Below are 17,595 nucleotides of genomic sequence, written 5' to 3'. Positions count from 1 at the left end.
TAAAGAGATCTAAAAGGTGTATTTATCCCTCTCTTTCAATGCATGTCAATGAGCAGCACTGACCATTCTCAACTATCTTCATATCAGAGACAGCCTCTGGATTCAAGTGGACCAACTGCTGCAGTTGCCCTCAGGTCCTGCTTGAGGGCTTCTCAGATGCATGTTTTTGGCCACTGTGAGAACAAGATGCCTGAAGAGGTGAGTCTTTGATCTTAACTAGCAGCCAGGGTCATCTTCTTATGTCCTTAGGCTGCAAGTACAAAACCGAGACTGGATATTCCAGACCCACTCACGTGGAGTACAAGGGCACAAGCAGGGAGCTCTTTTCAATGCAGAGCTCACCTAGATAAGACAAAATGAAAGCTAGGGAGCAGTTAAAGCCATCGGTAGCCAATGATATCTTAAGTCTAAGCCACACCCACAGCACCAGCACTCCAGCCTTCTTAGCTCTCACTTACGCAGAGCTGTGTTAGACCCAAACCATGTCAGTGGTCTATTTCTAAGGTGTGGCTGGCCCAAATTCCCCTAGGTTAAAGCACAAGAAATATTTCCTGTAGCCTATGACAACCTGCTCAGTAACTTTAAACATGTTTGACTGAAGTCATTGTCTCCTTTATTATACAGAAAAATGAAAATACAGTGGTATGTCGGGTTAAGAACTTAATTCGTTCTGGAGGTCCGTTCTTAACCTGAAACTGTTCTTAACCTGAAGCACCACTTTAGCTAGTGGGGCCTCCCGCTGCTGCCATGCCGCTGCTGCACGATTTCTGTTCTCATCCTGAAGCAAAGTTCTTAACCCGAGGTACTATTTCTGGGTTAGCGGAGTCTGTAACCTGAAGCATCTGTAACCTGAAGCGTCTGTAACCCGAGGTACCACTGTACATACAATAAAGATTTATTTAAATCGGGGGGGGGGGGAGGGAAGTCATTGTCTCATGCTCTGGCTATTACTGATGTCACATTCCATAATCTGAAACCTTCTAACCCAGACAGAAAATCTCAAGGTTTTACCTCTGTGTAGTGATTTGATAGCGGGCCTCTCGGTTGCCAATGTTACGAACAAGCAGTGTTTTCTGTGTGTTGTACTTGACCGGGCAGGTGGAGAAATTCAGCTTGTCTGGGAAATCCAAAATGCCTCTGGCACCAATGGCTCGAATAGGGACAATAAACTTTTCCCTTTCAGTAATGCAGGTTACTTCATGGAAATAATCCTGGAGAGAAAGAATAATATGCAAGTGAGAAGCCTTACTTCTGGGGACTCAGCATCCCTCCACCACAGCGGATGCCAGAAAAGATCTTCAAGGTGAACAGCATAGTATTGCAGGATCTACTGACACACCCAATTGCCCCAGAAAAATGACACCTGAACTCACTTTAACCTCTGATTAGGGTCCCACTGCAAACACCTGCAATGACTCTCAGGGAGCCATTTTACAAAAGGAGCTGATTTGTCTCTCTGGACAAACCAGGAGCTGCAAACAAGTATTGTTATTGGCTTACAGTTTTGATTTCTCTGGAGGAGACAAGCTATGAACCTGAGTTCAGACAACAGACTAAGCCAAACCATGTCTTCATGCACAGCAGGAGAAATAGTGGAGCAAAGCAGTTGCAATCTGCTCTCTAGGAGCCTATGAATTGTGCTAAGCCATAGTTTGGCTTCCTGTTACATGTGAACGGATCCATGTGAATATGTGTAGAAACTACCCACTGTACAAACGTAAAATTTATATTCATTGCCCTACCCACGCTTGCCTCAGGCCCCACCCACCACTGGCACATGGTCCCTGAATAGTTACCCAGATGTATCCCTCAGACTGAGACAGGTTCCTGATCCTTGTGCAAGATGATAAAAGGCAAAGGATCAAGGCAGCCTTGTCCATATCCTTGGGCCTCAATAAATGAATTTTTTATTCATCTCTTTAATGTTTCCATTTGTTCAAGTTAGACAAGATTCATGGGTATCTGAGGCCAGCCACCTGTGTCCTTGATCCTTGCCCATACTAGCTCATTAAGAGAGCCAGAGATAGAATGAGCAAATGAATGGCAGAGTGCAGCATTACCGTATCAGCTCCTATACATTGTGTTCCTCTTCAAACATCCCGAGTGCACATGCCCAACTACCAACTTCTCTTTCTCTGATTTATTCCTTTTGTTTGAGAAGTCCTTCTGCCAATTGTGTGTTCAAGGAGGGTGACGCTGACAATAGGCGGAAATGAGAAATTCCATACATTCCACAAAGGGTGAGCCTGAACTGCAGGGCTATGTGAAAAGGCCTGCTAGTCTCAGGCTTAGGCTCTTTGGCTCCCAGTCTCCTCCATCTTTCTTTGCCATGCAGCCTTAAACAGAAACACAGATTTCCCAGCAGGAGAGGCGATGGTCTTACCTTGTTCTCTTCAGGAGTGAAGAGGATGCGGAATGTCGAATGCATGCCAGGTGCAACTTTGTTACACACATCATTGGGGCTTATGACTCTGAAGTAAGGTGAACTCTCCAGAACAACTTTCACCAGCCGAGGGATCTATAAGAAATGCAGAAAAAATATTTTGCCATGATTTAAATAGATGAATAAAATTAACCAGCCTTGCCATGAGAAACAAATTCTGTATTCTAGCAGCAATCAACCTAGACGGGCTGGTCCAGCTACATCAGTATAGTGGTGGTAAAGTAATCCTATGCACTTACAGCAGTAAGCACAAGTGAGGTAGCACAAGAATTACTGGAGAAATAAGTGCTAAGCTGCAGCCTTGAGAACATCCCTGGTAACTCTGCTGCTCCTCATCAAACATGATGTTGTGCACCAAGACAGCCCACCTTTATCCATGCATATGTCAAGGAGCTGTCAATGATCCAGGTCAACCACAGGACAGGCACACACATGGAAGGCACAGAAGGCAATTAACTTTTTCTTAACAGAAAATAACAACACAGCGGAGTCCTCTGGTTTGCCTTAATCCAGCTAAGACGTTGCTGAAACTGACCACTAGCTCCGCCATTCCCCCTCTAGCCTTTCATTCTAGATTCCTCCCAAGCAGGCAAAGGCTGCAACAAAGGGGCAAGCTCCTCCTCTGGGCCTGTCTGGCCTGTTGCTCAGCAACTTGCACGACTCTCCGCGAGCGGGGTGTCAGAGCAGGAGGCAAGCAAGCAGGACTGAGACTGTCCTGCTGCTGTGTAGCAGGGCCCACCTCTGACTCCTCTTGGTCTGAATCTGTGCTCACACTGTGACTCTCAGCCTCTAACCCTGTCCTGGAAGGCCCTCCTTCTCCTGACCCCTCTTGATCACTCAACCCCCTTGCTTCTAGAACCTCCCAGCTTGTCCCTTCTGTAGACTGCTCTTCAGTGTCCCACCACCAGGATCCAGTATCCAAGTTGTCATTTTCTGTGCCCTCCGGGGGGGGGGGCGCTATTGGACAGGTGACTCCCACCACTCTTCCTTATCCAGTCCTTATCCAGCCAGTCTCTGACAGCATACATGGTACCAACAAATGTGCAGCAATGGCAGGAAAACCACAATGACATCAGTAAGGGAAGTATTAGTACTGCTCTAGTCTGCCTTGGAGTGCTGTGTCCACTTGTGGGCACCACAGTTTTAGAAAGATATTGATAAACTGGAACGTGTGCAGAGGAGGGTGACCAAGATGATAAAGAGTCTTGAAACCAAGCCTTATGAGGAACAATTAAGAGAGTTTGGTATGTTTAGTGTGGAGAACACTGAGAGGTGATATAATAGCCAACTTCATATACCTAAATGGCTGCCACATGGAACATGGAGCAAGCTTGTTTTCTCCTGCTCAGGAGGGTAGGACTTGAACCAATGGATTTGAGTTACAAGAAAGGAGATTCTGACGAAACAGCTGGAAGAACTTTCTGACAGTAAGAGCAGAGGTTGGATAGCCATCTGTCAGGGATTCTTTCCCGTGATTCCTGCACTACAGGAGTTGGGCCAGATGACCCTTTGGGTCCCTTCCAACTCTAAGATTCTATGATTCCACGATTCCTAGTCCACATCCCCTTCACACACAGTTCACAACCATGCAGTCAAGAGGAGCTCACAGCACCACCCTTGTCAAAGGCCTGCTGCAATAGAGCAGTAAGCAGGGCAATGACTAGTATATGCACAAACATCACGGTAAAAGGCTCAGATATCTCTAATCCTGACTTCCAGGTTAGCGCCATCGGCAATGGCAGAGTTCCTCTGAGAGGAGACCCGTTCCGTGAAAATCGGGTCTTGCCGCCGTGGTGAAGGCGGAGACCCCTCAAAAAACCCAGGCGGAGGAAGCCTGGGAACGTGGGATTCGGCTGACACCAGGAGCGCCTCCCCTACTCGCAGGGAACCCCTTTTTTTGGGATCCGAAGCGACGTGGGGTGAGCGGCGCGGTGTTTTGAATCGACCGCTACTTTTACGGAGTGAAGCCGCATAGCCGTTGCCGGAGAGCGCTGACTTTTTCCTGTGGACAATTGGACTCTAAACAAGTACCCGTGAGTAGAACGGAAAATTGGATTAAGAAACATTTTAGTTTGGTATCGAAGCGGGAAGGTCTAAACAGGAAGTCCGCCTTCCGCTTTTGTAAATAGACTAAAGCAAAAATTGTGCAAGCTAAAGCCTGGAAAGTTGTATATAAAGGTCTAAATTTCCTTCAGTTTTAACCACCAAAACCCCTCTTGGAAGCAGGAGAAAAGAGGGGGAATTTTGATTGTTTAAGCCTGCAGAGAGAGAGTAAAGAAAGATAAATTTCCACCGTCTCAAACCTGGGAACGGGGTGTCAGAGACAGAAATTTTTGTGGAAGTTCATTGACTGTGAACGGAACGTTTTTTGACAGATAGCTGAAGAAGAGCAACAAATTGATTCCAATGTTGCCTTTTGCATTTAAAAGAAACAAAAAAGTTGAAAAATGAAAGTAACTTTCTTTTGTTGGACTTGCTTTCAAAAGATGGATACAAATAGAAATTGTCTCCTCTAGAGGGAGCTTGTTAAATTGTTGCTGGAGTCAATTTGGGGATTTCACAGCTGTGGAGATTAGGATCGTGGGACCAGACTCTGACCTTGAATAAAAATGTGTTTAGAAGAAGTTTTGGTGCTTGCTTTCTGCAAGACAAGTGCTTTGTTGGAGCAGATACATGAGAAGATGGATTTGATGACTGTTGCAGTCAAAAACTTTGGACAAACAGCGAATACTTATATGGAAACCATTCAGGAACCAACCCAGGAACCTGTTTTGACAGGGCAAGTGCAAATGCAGAAGACAATGGAGGAGGTTGCTGTTGAACCTCAAGTAACACAAAAGGAGAGACCCGAGGCCCTGCAGGAGCATAAGCCGCTGTCCTTGAAGATTGAATCTGGAGCGGGCCAGGGGGGGTCTGGAGTCGTGGGGGCTCTTAATTTTGGAGGGACTTTGAAACATGCTTTTAAATACTTTCTGGACTACACTGCTGACTGTGGGGAATAGGACTGTGGGGAATGGGCTGATCTGTTGAGGGGAGATGGAGATATTTTGGGGTTGGAGTTTCCCCGAGACCTACTCCTCAATGAGAAAGGAAAGAAACTAAGAAAGAGATCAACAAAAGACAAGGTAAAGTGCAGGTATAAACAAGAAGAAGATCTGCAGAAGGGACATGGAAAAGACTTAAGAGCCTCGGACGTAAGATTACCAGGTTGATGGACTAGATGGAATGGACAGTAAGGACTGACACAACCCGAGACCAGGAAGAAGAGACGTTGGAGGAAGATTGGAAGAAAGTTTTTTAAAAATTTATTTTGGGAACTAGTGTAAAATTAACGAGTATTAGGAAAAATGTTGGAATGAAACTATTTGACTTTAGTAGAAATGATATAAGGAGTTATGTATAAATAAGTACTAAATTTTAAGCTTTAAGGTATTTTATGGTAAGATAAGGTTAAAATAAACTAAGGTAAACTGAACGACAGAATATAGTGAAAGATGGAAAGGATTTGCTGAGTTAATTAATAAGTTAGACTGTTAAGATAAATTACCCAATAAAAATTGAGAAAGATGGAAAGAATTTGCTGAAACAAATAACTAAACTAGAATACAAAAAGGGAGGTGTGAGGAGGTCAATGAAACAAGTAAATGAAAGATAAAGATATGGAATATTGGGTGTGTGTTTTTTATTGTTATTGTTGTATTTTTTATTTTTCTTTATGTATTTTTTATGTATTGTATGTTTTGTTAAATTTTTTGTTGTTTTCTCCTCTTCTTTTCTCTGTAATCTTTAAACTTCTAATAAATATCATTTTAAAAAAACAGATATCTCTAATCCTAACCCAAATACCACCACCAGCAGTCTCCAAAAAGCTAGGAAAAACACCAGAGCCAGATGGGAATATAGCTGGCAAGTGTCCCTTATTTGAAGGGATAGTCCCTTATTCCAGCGCCATGTCCCGCTGCTATCTCTTATTGATGGATGTCCCTTAAATGATGTCCCTTAAATTTCAAAGGAAGTAGCTCCTCTCCCTCCCTCCCTGCCGGCCAGGGAGGAGGGAGGCTCCAACTGTGTTGCTTGGCTGTGTTTCTCACCCAATAAGAAGTCTAAGAACGACTGGGGGGGGGGGGGGAGCTTGCATGCCTTGTGTGTGGCTAGTTAATGCAAGCTGAGGGGGGTTTTGAATGCTGGACGCCATTTTGTTGAACGTGCTGCTGCAAACTTTGCAGTGCAAAGCCAGGCCGGGGAGCCATCTTAAGTTGAGGCTGCATAGGCCTTGTGGTGCATGTGATTCAGATTCTATTCAGTTGAACCTCTGGTTACAAAGTTGGTTGGACAGTGTTCTCGAAGCTACCAGCATGAGTTTGACCAGACTGCAGGAGGACAGGAAGACTGGAATGCCTGGAACAGGTGAGGCTGCAGGTCCCTTATTTTGGCTGCTGGTCCCTTATTTTCAAATCTGTAAGTTGACAGCTATGGATGGGAAAGGAAGGACCACCATTTGTATTCAACCTTATATGTAGCGGCGGGCAGTATGTGTATTTATTTTTAACACTTATCTGTTTGCAAGCATTAATAAGATTTAATTACACTGCAGCCTGATTCACCACAACTCGGCTTTAGAATGATTTCATCCTACTGAAACCAATAGGGCTAAATAAATTCACACCCAAATATATCACCTGAACTGAGGTGTGGATGAAAGAAACTTGCAAAATTATCTCCCCTAGGCTCTTTGGTATTGTGAAAAAACATCATCTCTCTTAGTCTTATTTCCAATATTCTTCTATTACTAACATTCAGTGTTGTGCCCTCTGGACATAGACACTGTGCTCTTCAGTTGAGGCTGCAGATAAAAACCTTGTCATAATAAAATTACACAAGATGTATTAGCAAAACCACATTGCATCCACTTTGGGCTTCTGCATCAGTGATCTCCCTATTAGCTATTCTCCCAGTAAAGTATTCATTTGTCTCCAAATCATATTTCCTTATATTTGGTGCTGCACATGTTTGCATTGCTACTATGCTGCTGCATTTCTAAACTTTTCACCATCTTCCTGCAGTATTTAATCACAAAACTGTAGGGCTTTGATTACTTTTCACACTTCCTTGTTTGCTCATGCTGCCCTTCTGTTCATTCCTAGCACATTTATTGCAAAGTATCAAGGAAAACATTCAGACCTTCAATAATCTCCTTTAGTATGTTTTCTGCTTCATCTTCATCAATGTAACTTTCCTGATGACAATTCCCACTGGATTCCTCTTTTAGCAAGTGTTCCCCCCCACCCCCAGACCCTTCCAGTTCCCTGTAAACTATTTTTGTGGGCCAAGAGAGATGCAGCAAAGAAAGTCAGGCTCAGGTGGGGTGGAGCTGGTAAACTGTCAAAGCCAATCATGGACAAGCACTACACTGCCCCACATGGAATTCCACAAGTTGCCAAATTTAGAAGTTTGGAGGTAGAGAGACAGGCAGTCCAAGAAGGCAGACAGTGTGGATATGCGTTATCTGTGCAGTGTAATGCTCCTCTAAGCAGCATTTGTTTAATTAAAACTGGCTCCGTTCTCAGCCCAAAGAAAATGGGGAATTCATTGGGTCCTGCCCATGACATGGACCACTGGCAGGAGGAGGCTCTCAGCGTGGTGGTGTCCCACATTCTCCATGGAGGATTGGAAGAAAGAAAAGCATAATTATGGTGACACTAAGGGGGAAAGAGAGTCAGCAGCCACTGACAAGACAACAACTGATACAGCCCCATATCCTAAATGACATGTAAATGTTTTTGGCCTATCAGGTTTTTCCTCCTTTCATTGACACAGCACGGCTTGAAAACCTTACTTCAAGAAGCAGCTTCCAGGAAAGCAAAGACTGAAACTGAAGTGCCCTCCCAGGACTAGGTGAAATGCCCCACCAGCTCACATTTGGGAACAATTTCAGAACAGAGGCAAAAAGTGTATTTCAGATTGGGTGGATGTGTTTTTCAACCAGTCCATAAACATGCTACATGACATTATAATTAAATGCCAAATTATTCAACACATCATTCCTTTCCTTAGCAAAGGAAATGACAGCAAATTTAACACTGATTGAACACTAGAACAAATATGTAAGTCATACTTTTGCTAATTTGGGGCAAACTCTGCACAACCAACCACTAAAGGGCCAGCTGTTCCTTTCAACAGCAGCTTAAAGCCAAGTGCTGGAAGGAAACTAGCTAAATGGATGCTGGCAGCTGAGGGGCAGGGAAGCCATTTCTGACAGTTGGAGGCAATCTATTACTTGATGGACAAAGCATAAGGGATGCAGTGTGCATGTAATCTGATCATGATTGCTCAGTTAAGCAAAGAGTACACACGCTGCAGGCAGCAGCACAGGACTTTTGGTGAAAACACAGTCCTGAAGGAGCCATGAAGGAGCCTTTGAGCCATGAAGGAAAAAAATGGCCAGTTGAGAAGCTGTGGGCTACTCTACTTTCAGTGTTCAACAAGCTCCATTTATTTATTGCCTCTATATCCTTCCTTCTGTGGTGGAACTCACAGCAGCATTCCTAGGAATCCCAGGCACTGAGCAGACTTCAGTTTCATGACTATGCCATCTCAGAATGGTCATAAGCAATAAGAAATATCAAGCAAGCCTTGTACAGTATATATTTGTGAGAATGAGATCTGAAAAGATTATGACATTCAGAGGGAGCACAAAAAAACAAATCTTCACTAAGGAATCTGGTTGCCCTTTTGGAAAGGACTTACATCATTTAACTTCACAACATTTAATAAAACATGCAATCAAAAATACAGTGATACCTCGGGTTACATACGCTTCGGGTTACATACGCTTCAGGTTACAGACTCCGCTAACCCAGAAATAGTGCTTCAGGTTAAGAACTTTGCTTCAGGCTGAGAACAGAAATCGTGCTCTGGCGGCACGACAGCAGTGGGAGGCCCCATTACCTAAAGTGGTGCTTCAGGTTAAGAACAGTTTCAGGTTAAGTACAGACCTCCGGAACGAATTAAGTACTTAACCTGAGGTACCACTGTACAGGTGTATCCTGCCTTTAAATCTTTTGCATTTAAAGAAAAAGCAGCTCTGTAGATACATATATCATTTCCACTGATAGCTTGTTTACTTTGGTTCTTGTTAAGATCCATAGATCACAGATATGTGAATTGTGAGCCCAGTTGCAGTAAGCCTGGAGTCACCATGGTAGGGGCATAGGAAACAATAAATGACATTGCAACCTTTTTTGGTATCAAAATGGACACCGCTTTTATCGAAACCTCAGCAAAGCCTCACCAGGCCATCCTCTCAGTCCTTAGATCAACTAGATAGCAAACAACAAGGGCTAAAGAGGAAGTTAAAATGGGACATAGGCACTGAAAAGTTTGCCAGGAGAGTTATTTCACTGGGAAGAAGAGAAAGAATACTCCAGCCATCGTGCTTTCTCTCCCTGCATCCCACCTCAAAACTACTTTACAGTTTCACTGACATGTCATACCTTGTCATTGTTCCTCAGAATTAGTGGCACTTCATACATCTCACAAGGGGCATAATTCTGGAAAATCACTTCTGACGGGAATGGTTGAAACAGAGACTGGTCCAGATCAACAGAAGAGAACTGAAGAAGACACAAAGGGATTCATGTAAATGCTGCCTGGCAGTTGCAGGACTGGGAAGCAGGACAGGCCAGCGCCACTCAGAGTGGAGCCATTCTGCCCCAAAGGAAAGGTACAACTTCAGGCATTCAGGGAAGTGTAGCATGCCATTCTAGTAGTATTCCAACAGACCTATTACATGGGTTAGTTAGTCCTGTTTTCTCTGGTTATGCCTCAGTGCCATTGTGTACCACCATCTCCTGCTTAGCCTTCATAAGTTCGTCTCTTCCAGGCTGTTTAACCAGGCAACATATCATCAGTCTGCTGCTGCTGGCAAATTACCAACTTCAGAACCAAAGCCTACAAATGTTCACTCAGCAGCAAGTCACCCTGTGTTCAATACTATAATAATAATAATAATAATAATAATAATAATAATAATAATAATAATATTTATACCCTGTCCAGCTGGCTGGGTTTCCCCAGCAGCTACGGGCAGCTCCCAACAGAACACTAAAAGCAAAATAAAACTTCAAACATAAAAACTTCCCTAAACAGGGCTGCCTTCAGAGGAAAGTATGCATAGGATTGCACACTTTCATGATTCAGCTCTAGGACTTATGGGAGTAAATGATAATAATTACCTTAAATAAACAGTAATTGGAGTTATACATTGGACAGTAATTTAAGAAACTAGCCCATAATATTTATCCTAGGCCGCAACAAGCATGGTTTGTTGTGGCTGCCTCTCTTAATGAAAGCACACTTTCATTCTACGGGTCTCTTTCAGCATCATGTCAGAGACATGAGAAAAAAGAACTACCAGTCTTGTTGATGGTAGTGAATAGGAAGGTTGTGGCAATTATTTGGAAGGAGCAAGCACAACTGATATTAAATCAAATGTACAAGAATGTGTGGACTACCAGTTTTTAACATACAGCGTTAAAAATAGATAACAAAGGCACTGGACATCCATAGCAAACTTTGGTCAGACATTTTTGGATGATGGCACTAGAACCCTCTTGGGACTGCAAATCTACAGGCTGAACAACTAGATCAGCATTCCTCAACTTGGTGCCCCCAGATGTTTGAGCCTGCAACTCCCATCAGCCAGCAAGTATATAATTATGTTAATGTGCTATGTCATAAATAAATAGGGGTGAATGTGGAAGAGATACCTTCTGGTGTGAGGTTTCGCTCATGTCCAGAAGCTGCACAATTCGAGGCCGGCGCACCTCATGGGTGTTTGCCAGCATCTGCTCCGTCGTTAGAGTCATTGCTTTCAGGAAGGCAGATGGAGTCAACTGCAGTTGAAAACAAAGACCACATAAATGCCTGAGTTAAGAAAGGCTTTCCTTGTTAAGCACTTCTGATTAATATGTGTTCACTGCTGAATCCTAGACCTCCATTAATTTTCCTGCTGAAACATTTAAAATTCAGGATGCAGGACTTCCATTCTACCTATCTTAAACGAACTCTTACTGGAAATGGCACCTGCTTGCAAGATTTTCAGATGTCCGCATGATTTCTCTCTTGTGCTGAACAAAGTCAGCAGTTAAGGCACAAAGTAATTAAATCCCATTGCTATTTTAGTGAGAGATTGTGGGATTTTGGTAGGGCTAATTTCTCTAGATGCTTAAAGGGCGAGGGACACAATAAAATACTTCGGCTCATGTACAGAATGACAAATAAACCGGCTGAGAGTTGCAGCCGGGGACAGGGTGGGAATGTTTGAAAAGCATAAGCTCGTTTTCCACTTTGTGTCTCACAAACTAATAAGGAAAGTGGGACAGCAATTATATAATAATAATTTATCAAACTGTGTGCATCTTTGTCTGTGATTACCCCAAAACTGCGGAACTCCCTTCCTATTGACTTCTGCCATGCCTCATTAGTACAAGTGGTTTTGACATGTGTTGATAACCTTGTCTTCTTGCTCCTATGTAGGGAGCAAAAGAACAAGCAAAGGGAACCAGCGGAAGCTCTCTTCCTCAAACTTTGGAGGGGAAAACTTATAGACTTAACAACACACACACAATCCATCATATACTGGTGAATCATTGTCTCTCTCCGCCTCAATGAGTCTCCTTCTGGTCTTCAGTACACACTAAGGGGTACTTTAATCAGTGACAGGTTTTTCTGTTTATAGAACATAAAGCCTAAACATCACCAAAAACAGGAGGGGACAGATGTCCAGATTGCAGGATCTGCTGTTCTTATTCTACTAGAACCCTGAGATCTACCAGCCTGGTGCAAACGTCATAGTCTAAGAAAGAAACAATTTTGAGCCCAGGAATTAATTTTGAACACTAGAAGTAAACTGAGCCCACAGTTGTTATGCACAGAAATGCACTCCTGGTCACCACAGGCTTTATTTCTGCAATCAGTCTAATTTGGGGGGCAGGGGGTGGGAAGATACATTTTTTTCTCTCCTAGCACTAAACAGCTGGAAGTTAGAAGTCCTCCTTGCCAATCTACTGCAAACTCACCCAGAAGATGCTCATCTACTTTCTGTCCATCCTGATCTAAAATGGACATTGTATTTAAAATGCACTGTCTTTTGCTTACCGTCTCACATTAAGGGTTTATTCAGATTTACTTTTTGTCCTGCTCTTTCCCAGCATGGTGCGCACTTTAAAGCTCCATGTTCAAGGACCTCCCCACCCCCGAGCTTTCTGTGCAAAAGCCCAGTCTTAAAAGCCGAAGCACAACAAATGGCAATGTGGATTTTCCACGGATTGCCATTTGCTCCAATTCAGCTTTAAAGAGCAGTTTTTTGAGGGAAAAGCTCCAGAGAGAAAAAGGGGGTGCCAGAACACGGTGCTTTAAAGTGTTCACCATGCCTAGAAAGCATGGAGGAAAGGTAAATGTGGATAAGCTCTAAGGCATGTCAAACTAAAAGGTGTTCAGGAGTCATTATCACAAAGGCAGATTCAATGACTTGGCCAGGTATTAGATCAGCTGAGCGCAAGCAAACATACTGGGGCATGCTTCTTTTCTTCTTTGACCAGTTTTGGGATGTGAGGTACCACCACCTTGCTTTGAAATTCTTCTGAGAACTTGTGGGGACCCAAGGATTTCTGGACTCGGTCTGTTAGCATCTTTGATTAATCTGTCAGAACCTCTGGAATACGAACAACAACAAACTTGGTTTAAACAGTGAGAAAAAAGTCTCCTGTAATTCACAATTCTGCTTGAGTTTCAATCCTGACTATCACTGAACTGAGAATGGCTGCCAATTATTTCCCTTCAAAAATATATCAATATGAAACTCAAAGTGGAAATTAGTAGAGAAGCAGTCTCAAGATCTGATATTCTCATTTACATGGATTTTTGTTTCTCTGTATTCCAGCAACAACAGAATTGTCAGCCTCCCATTACCCAGTTATCACTCCCTTTTGTGTGTGATGTGTAACGGGTGCCTTGAGCCCCCCTTTCCAATTAGCAGATGACATGGTGTGGCTGCATCTCTCACTCCAGCTGAGTCGCTGCTGCATACTGAGAGGGGAGACCACAAGGTTGGTGCTGTGCAAATGTGCTAGTAGGAGTGTCAGAACAGTTCTTCCAACACAGTAGCATCACACTGACCTTGTCGTCACTGCTTCCATCTCCCTCTTCATCCTGGTATGCAATGGCGACTTCATTGGAGGGAGGTCAGATGACCCGCCCAGTCCCACCATGCTATCTGCTAATGGCCAGGACTGTTTATTTGGATCAGAACAGAACCTGGTTGTTTGAAGATGCAGCAGGCAATGCACCACCCTTGCAAGTTTCTATCTGCACGTAGGAGCATCTTACTTGAAAGGCCCCATGGGCTCTTAACTGAGCTCTTATTCAGCTAAGTCATGCGTGGCTTTCAGCTGGATTGTGTATAATGGTTTCTGTGATTTTAGGTATTGTTTGTTTTTTCATGAACCCTATGACAGAGATGCAATAGAAGCTAATAAACTAAAACAAGAAGACCAGAACGTAGGGGAAATCAATTTACTTAATACAATTTCAAAGGGAAGTGGTCAGGGAGCTGTACCTTAAAATGGAAGATCTGTAAAACAGAAATCACTGGTTGAACATTGGTATCTGCAGCCTCAAAGAACAGAAGGAAAGTGAGAAAACTATAACATTTCTAACTTAATGGCTTAATGTAGCCTTTGCCAACATGGTTCAAGATCTTCGCCCAGAGACACTGTGCAGGTAAAAAGCCAGTCATCTCTGTCCAAGTTCAAACAGATGTTTGGGCCCTGGTGAGTAAAATGTTGGGCCCAGGTGGAGTGAAATATTGAGCTTGTAATGGGGTCACTGCTACTACTAGAAAACTACCTTTGCGTGCCAGTGTCATCCTCCCCCCGAAACTTATCCTTGTGAAGGGATGGAGGAACAAATGGCAAGGAAGGCTTACTGGAAAGGTCTTGTGGACCTCTCCTTAGCTGGACTGTAATTTCCTGCCACGATTCATAGGAGTTACGGTTTTCTAGGCCTCCCAATTCAATGAATAAACCAAAAAGCCTAGGAAACAAGTCCACTGCACCCAAGCAAGAACTAAGTACATCCTCAAGGTTGTTCAGAAAGATGCTTGTTGGCATCTTTGAAACATTGGAGGATCTCTGTTTTTTTTTAAGCTTTCTCCTAGAAAGCGGGGGGGGGGGGCGCAATCCAAAGCAAGCTGGGGAAGCTCACTCATCATCACTACTATTGATGCACTGAATCAATATGCCAAACTCCTGGCATATATTCTGTCTGGAAGTATCTGTACAGTAATCTGCTACGAAAAACTGGCTTCCATAAGTTATTTACTGCCTTTTTACAGATAATGTAACTAATTTCATCTCAGTGGCCAATATACAAGAATCTGCTGTCCTGCTGTCTTCATATCTCTCCCCCCCCCCCCATCAAACACAGAGTGGAAATACTTTACACTAGTTAAAAAAGAATTGCTTATTATTCACTGCATAATCTTAAATATTATATTTCTGGAAGCACAGATTCCAAAGCACACTTGCAAGTTACAGTGTGGGGAGGCCCCTTTAAAGACAACTAAATGGAGCCCTGGATTTATATGCTGTATACACCAGCAACAGGAGAAGAATCCAGTTGAAGCCGGTATGGTTGCGAGTGAATTCAGAGCAGGACTGGGAAGTCCTGAGTTCACATCCCCCTTAAGCTATGAAGCTCACTAAGTGACCTTGGGCCAATCATCATCTCTCAGCCTAACCAACCTGATAGGGTTGTTGTAAGGACAGGGAGGAGGGAGTAGAGAACTGTGTAGGCCGCTCTAAGCTCATTTCAGGAAGGATGGGATATAACTACATAATAAAAAATACATAGGAAAAGAAATGCTATTTTTAGTGAGTAGGCTCATTTGGGAGGAAGGCATATGGTTATCTATGGCAGCTGACAATTTAAAAGGCAAACAGCAAGGTTCTTACCTGCCTGCTTTTGACACTTTCTCTTTCCTGTCAGTAAGAACTCAAACACTGTGATCTATCTGAGGGCTCTATAGGAACCTGAAAGCATAGCAGATGGCATTTCAAAAAGGCATTGGTAGCAATATTCCACTGTAGTACCTTTGCCTCCTGCTATATGCAATAATACAGATGTTCAACTGCGTGTGACCCTGAAATGTGCATCCCAGCTCCAACAGATCTCTCCTTTCATGTTCTGCTTCCATTTCAAATCTTTCAACATGAAGGTATCAGTGCTTACATCTCCTCTGTCCCCTGCCTCTTTATATGGTAGAAGGCTCAGAAATGAGACCCAGGGAGGTAGCGTGGAGGAGATAAATGAACTCCAGCCTAGAGGCACTTAAGAAGCTATAAGAAGACCTGCCTCCTTCATGGCCTGAGCAAGATCCAGCTACACAGCCCTGCTCCCTTGCCTGCCTCAGGGCTGTTGCACAATAGATAAGGAGCAAAAGTGCAGCAGAGAGGGGGAGGCAGGCAGAACACTTAGCACCAGAGGGACACCATGTAATTTTTGCTCCTGATATTAAACCTGAATATGATTTATTCTGGGAAACTTCTGTAAGCTGCTTTGAAAGTCTCTTGTAACATATACATAAGAACTGGATGAGCTAATGGTCCATCCAGTCCAGCATTCTGTTCTCACAGTTGCCTGTGAAGCTTGCAAGTAGGACCTGAGCACAAGAGTCCTTTCCCCATCTGTGGTTTCCAGCAACTGGGCTTCAGAAGCATGAATGCCTCTGACCATGGAGGCAGAGCATAACCATCATAGCTAGTAGCCATTCATAGCCCCATGTTGAGTCCCATGTTGGGCAAGTTTCCGGCATTGCAGGGGGTTGGACTAGATGACCCTTGAGCCCCTTCCAACTCTAAATTCTACGATTCTATGATTCTTAAGCCATCCGAGTTGGTGGCCATCACTGCCTCCTGTGGAGGGGAGTTCCATAGTTCAGCTATGCACTGTGTGAGGCTAAAGAGCAGACTATTAGTATTCTTAATAAATAATAGCTTATACTTATAGCCTTGTGCTTTCAAATCCCTATAACAACCTGTCTGGATTCAAAAGTGTGCTAGCACATTAGTGAACAATTGGTTTCTCATAGGAACATAGGAAGCTGCCTTATACCGAGTCAAACCATTGGGTCTATCTAGCTCTGCAGTCTCTACTTACTGGCAGCCATGGCTCTGCAGGGTTTCAGGCAGGGGCCATTCCTGGGCCTACCTGCAGCTGCTGTGGGGATGTGGGATCTACTGCACGCAAAGCACATGCTCTCGTGATGCCACCCCATCTTTCCGAGGCAGCTACCTCCTCCATCGCTACTTCCTAGAGCCCAGTAGGCCACCCCTCACTGTGGCCCTTCCTGCTAACACTGAGGCTTTTCGTCCCTGCTCCATGCATGCGTTCAAAGGCCGGGCCTAATCAACACTCTCCCCACACCACAAGTTCCTTGAGTGCAAATGCCAGGTACCAGTCCAAACCAGGACATGAGCAAGGAGGTCTCCAAGGATGTTGCGCAGGTGCCCCAGGGCCCAGCAGCCCATCCTCAGCCATTCCAGACCAAGAGAGCAGACAAAGGCTGGCTGAGCATTTACTTGCCTGGTTCTCCTGCTGCTGCTACGGCTGCTGCTGTTGCCTCCAGAGCAGCTCCACAACTTCTAGGCCTTCTTTCTCCCTGCCGGCCTGTGGCTGTTACTCTGGTTCCCATAGCAACAGGGCCTTCCCTCTGCCAGGGCACATACACAGAAGGCTGCAGGCCTTCCAGCGCCATGGCAACTGCTGGCTGGCAGGCAAGCCTAGCCATTAGCCCCAGGGAGTGAGAGGAGGAAGACTAGAAGAGCCTTAAAGCAACACTGGACTGGCTGGGGTTTCTAATTTCTTTTTGAACTGTTATTTGTTGTTCTTGCTCCGACAAGGACACCAGTATTGATTGGGGAAGTTGGGCCACAGCAAGCCTGCAAAGACACTGTGATTTCCCTGCTCTCTGCGCCAATCCAGCATAGTGTGCTACAAGGGTGACCTCGCCAGTTTTGGCAGTGGCTAAAAGAAAAGAACAAAACAAAAAATAAAATAAATGTATATTTTACTGGTGAGGATGCAAACTAATT

The 17,595-nt window shown here is 44.1% G+C and overlaps 1 protein-coding gene and 1 long non-coding RNA gene across 2 annotated transcripts in view; one reads left to right on the top strand and one right to left on the bottom strand.

The window, feature by feature from the left end:
* HYDIN (HYDIN axonemal central pair apparatus protein) overlaps positions 1-17,221 on the bottom strand; it is a 138,761-nt gene extending 121,540 nt beyond the window's left edge. The window contains exons 1-6 of the mRNA XM_053399391.1: positions 17,083-17,221; positions 13,015-13,157; positions 11,212-11,337; positions 9,937-10,056; positions 2,384-2,518; positions 1,012-1,211 (exon numbers count right to left, since the gene is read on the bottom strand). Coding sequence (XP_053255366.1) covers positions 1,012-1,211; positions 2,384-2,518; positions 9,937-10,056; positions 11,212-11,337; positions 13,015-13,134 — 701 coding nt within the window. The 5' untranslated portion in view covers positions 13,135-13,157; positions 17,083-17,221. The remainder of the gene's footprint in view (positions 1-1,011; positions 1,212-2,383; positions 2,519-9,936; positions 10,057-11,211; positions 11,338-13,014; positions 13,158-17,082) is intronic.
* LOC128419081 (uncharacterized) lies at positions 47-1,912 on the top strand. The gene is made up of 2 exons (XR_008331805.1): positions 47-198; positions 1,184-1,912. It is a non-coding gene; the product is annotated as an uncharacterized LOC128419081 (long non-coding RNA).
* Positions 17,222-17,595: the final 374 nt, after the last annotated feature.

Source organism: Podarcis raffonei, chromosome 8, assembly GCF_027172205.1.
Source record: "Podarcis raffonei isolate rPodRaf1 chromosome 8, rPodRaf1.pri, whole genome shotgun sequence".
In the NCBI taxonomy this organism is placed as follows: Eukaryota; Metazoa; Chordata; class Lepidosauria; order Squamata; family Lacertidae; genus Podarcis; species Podarcis raffonei.
Note: the sequence above shows the minus strand (reverse complement) of the source record. Positions and strands in the feature narration are given on the sequence as shown.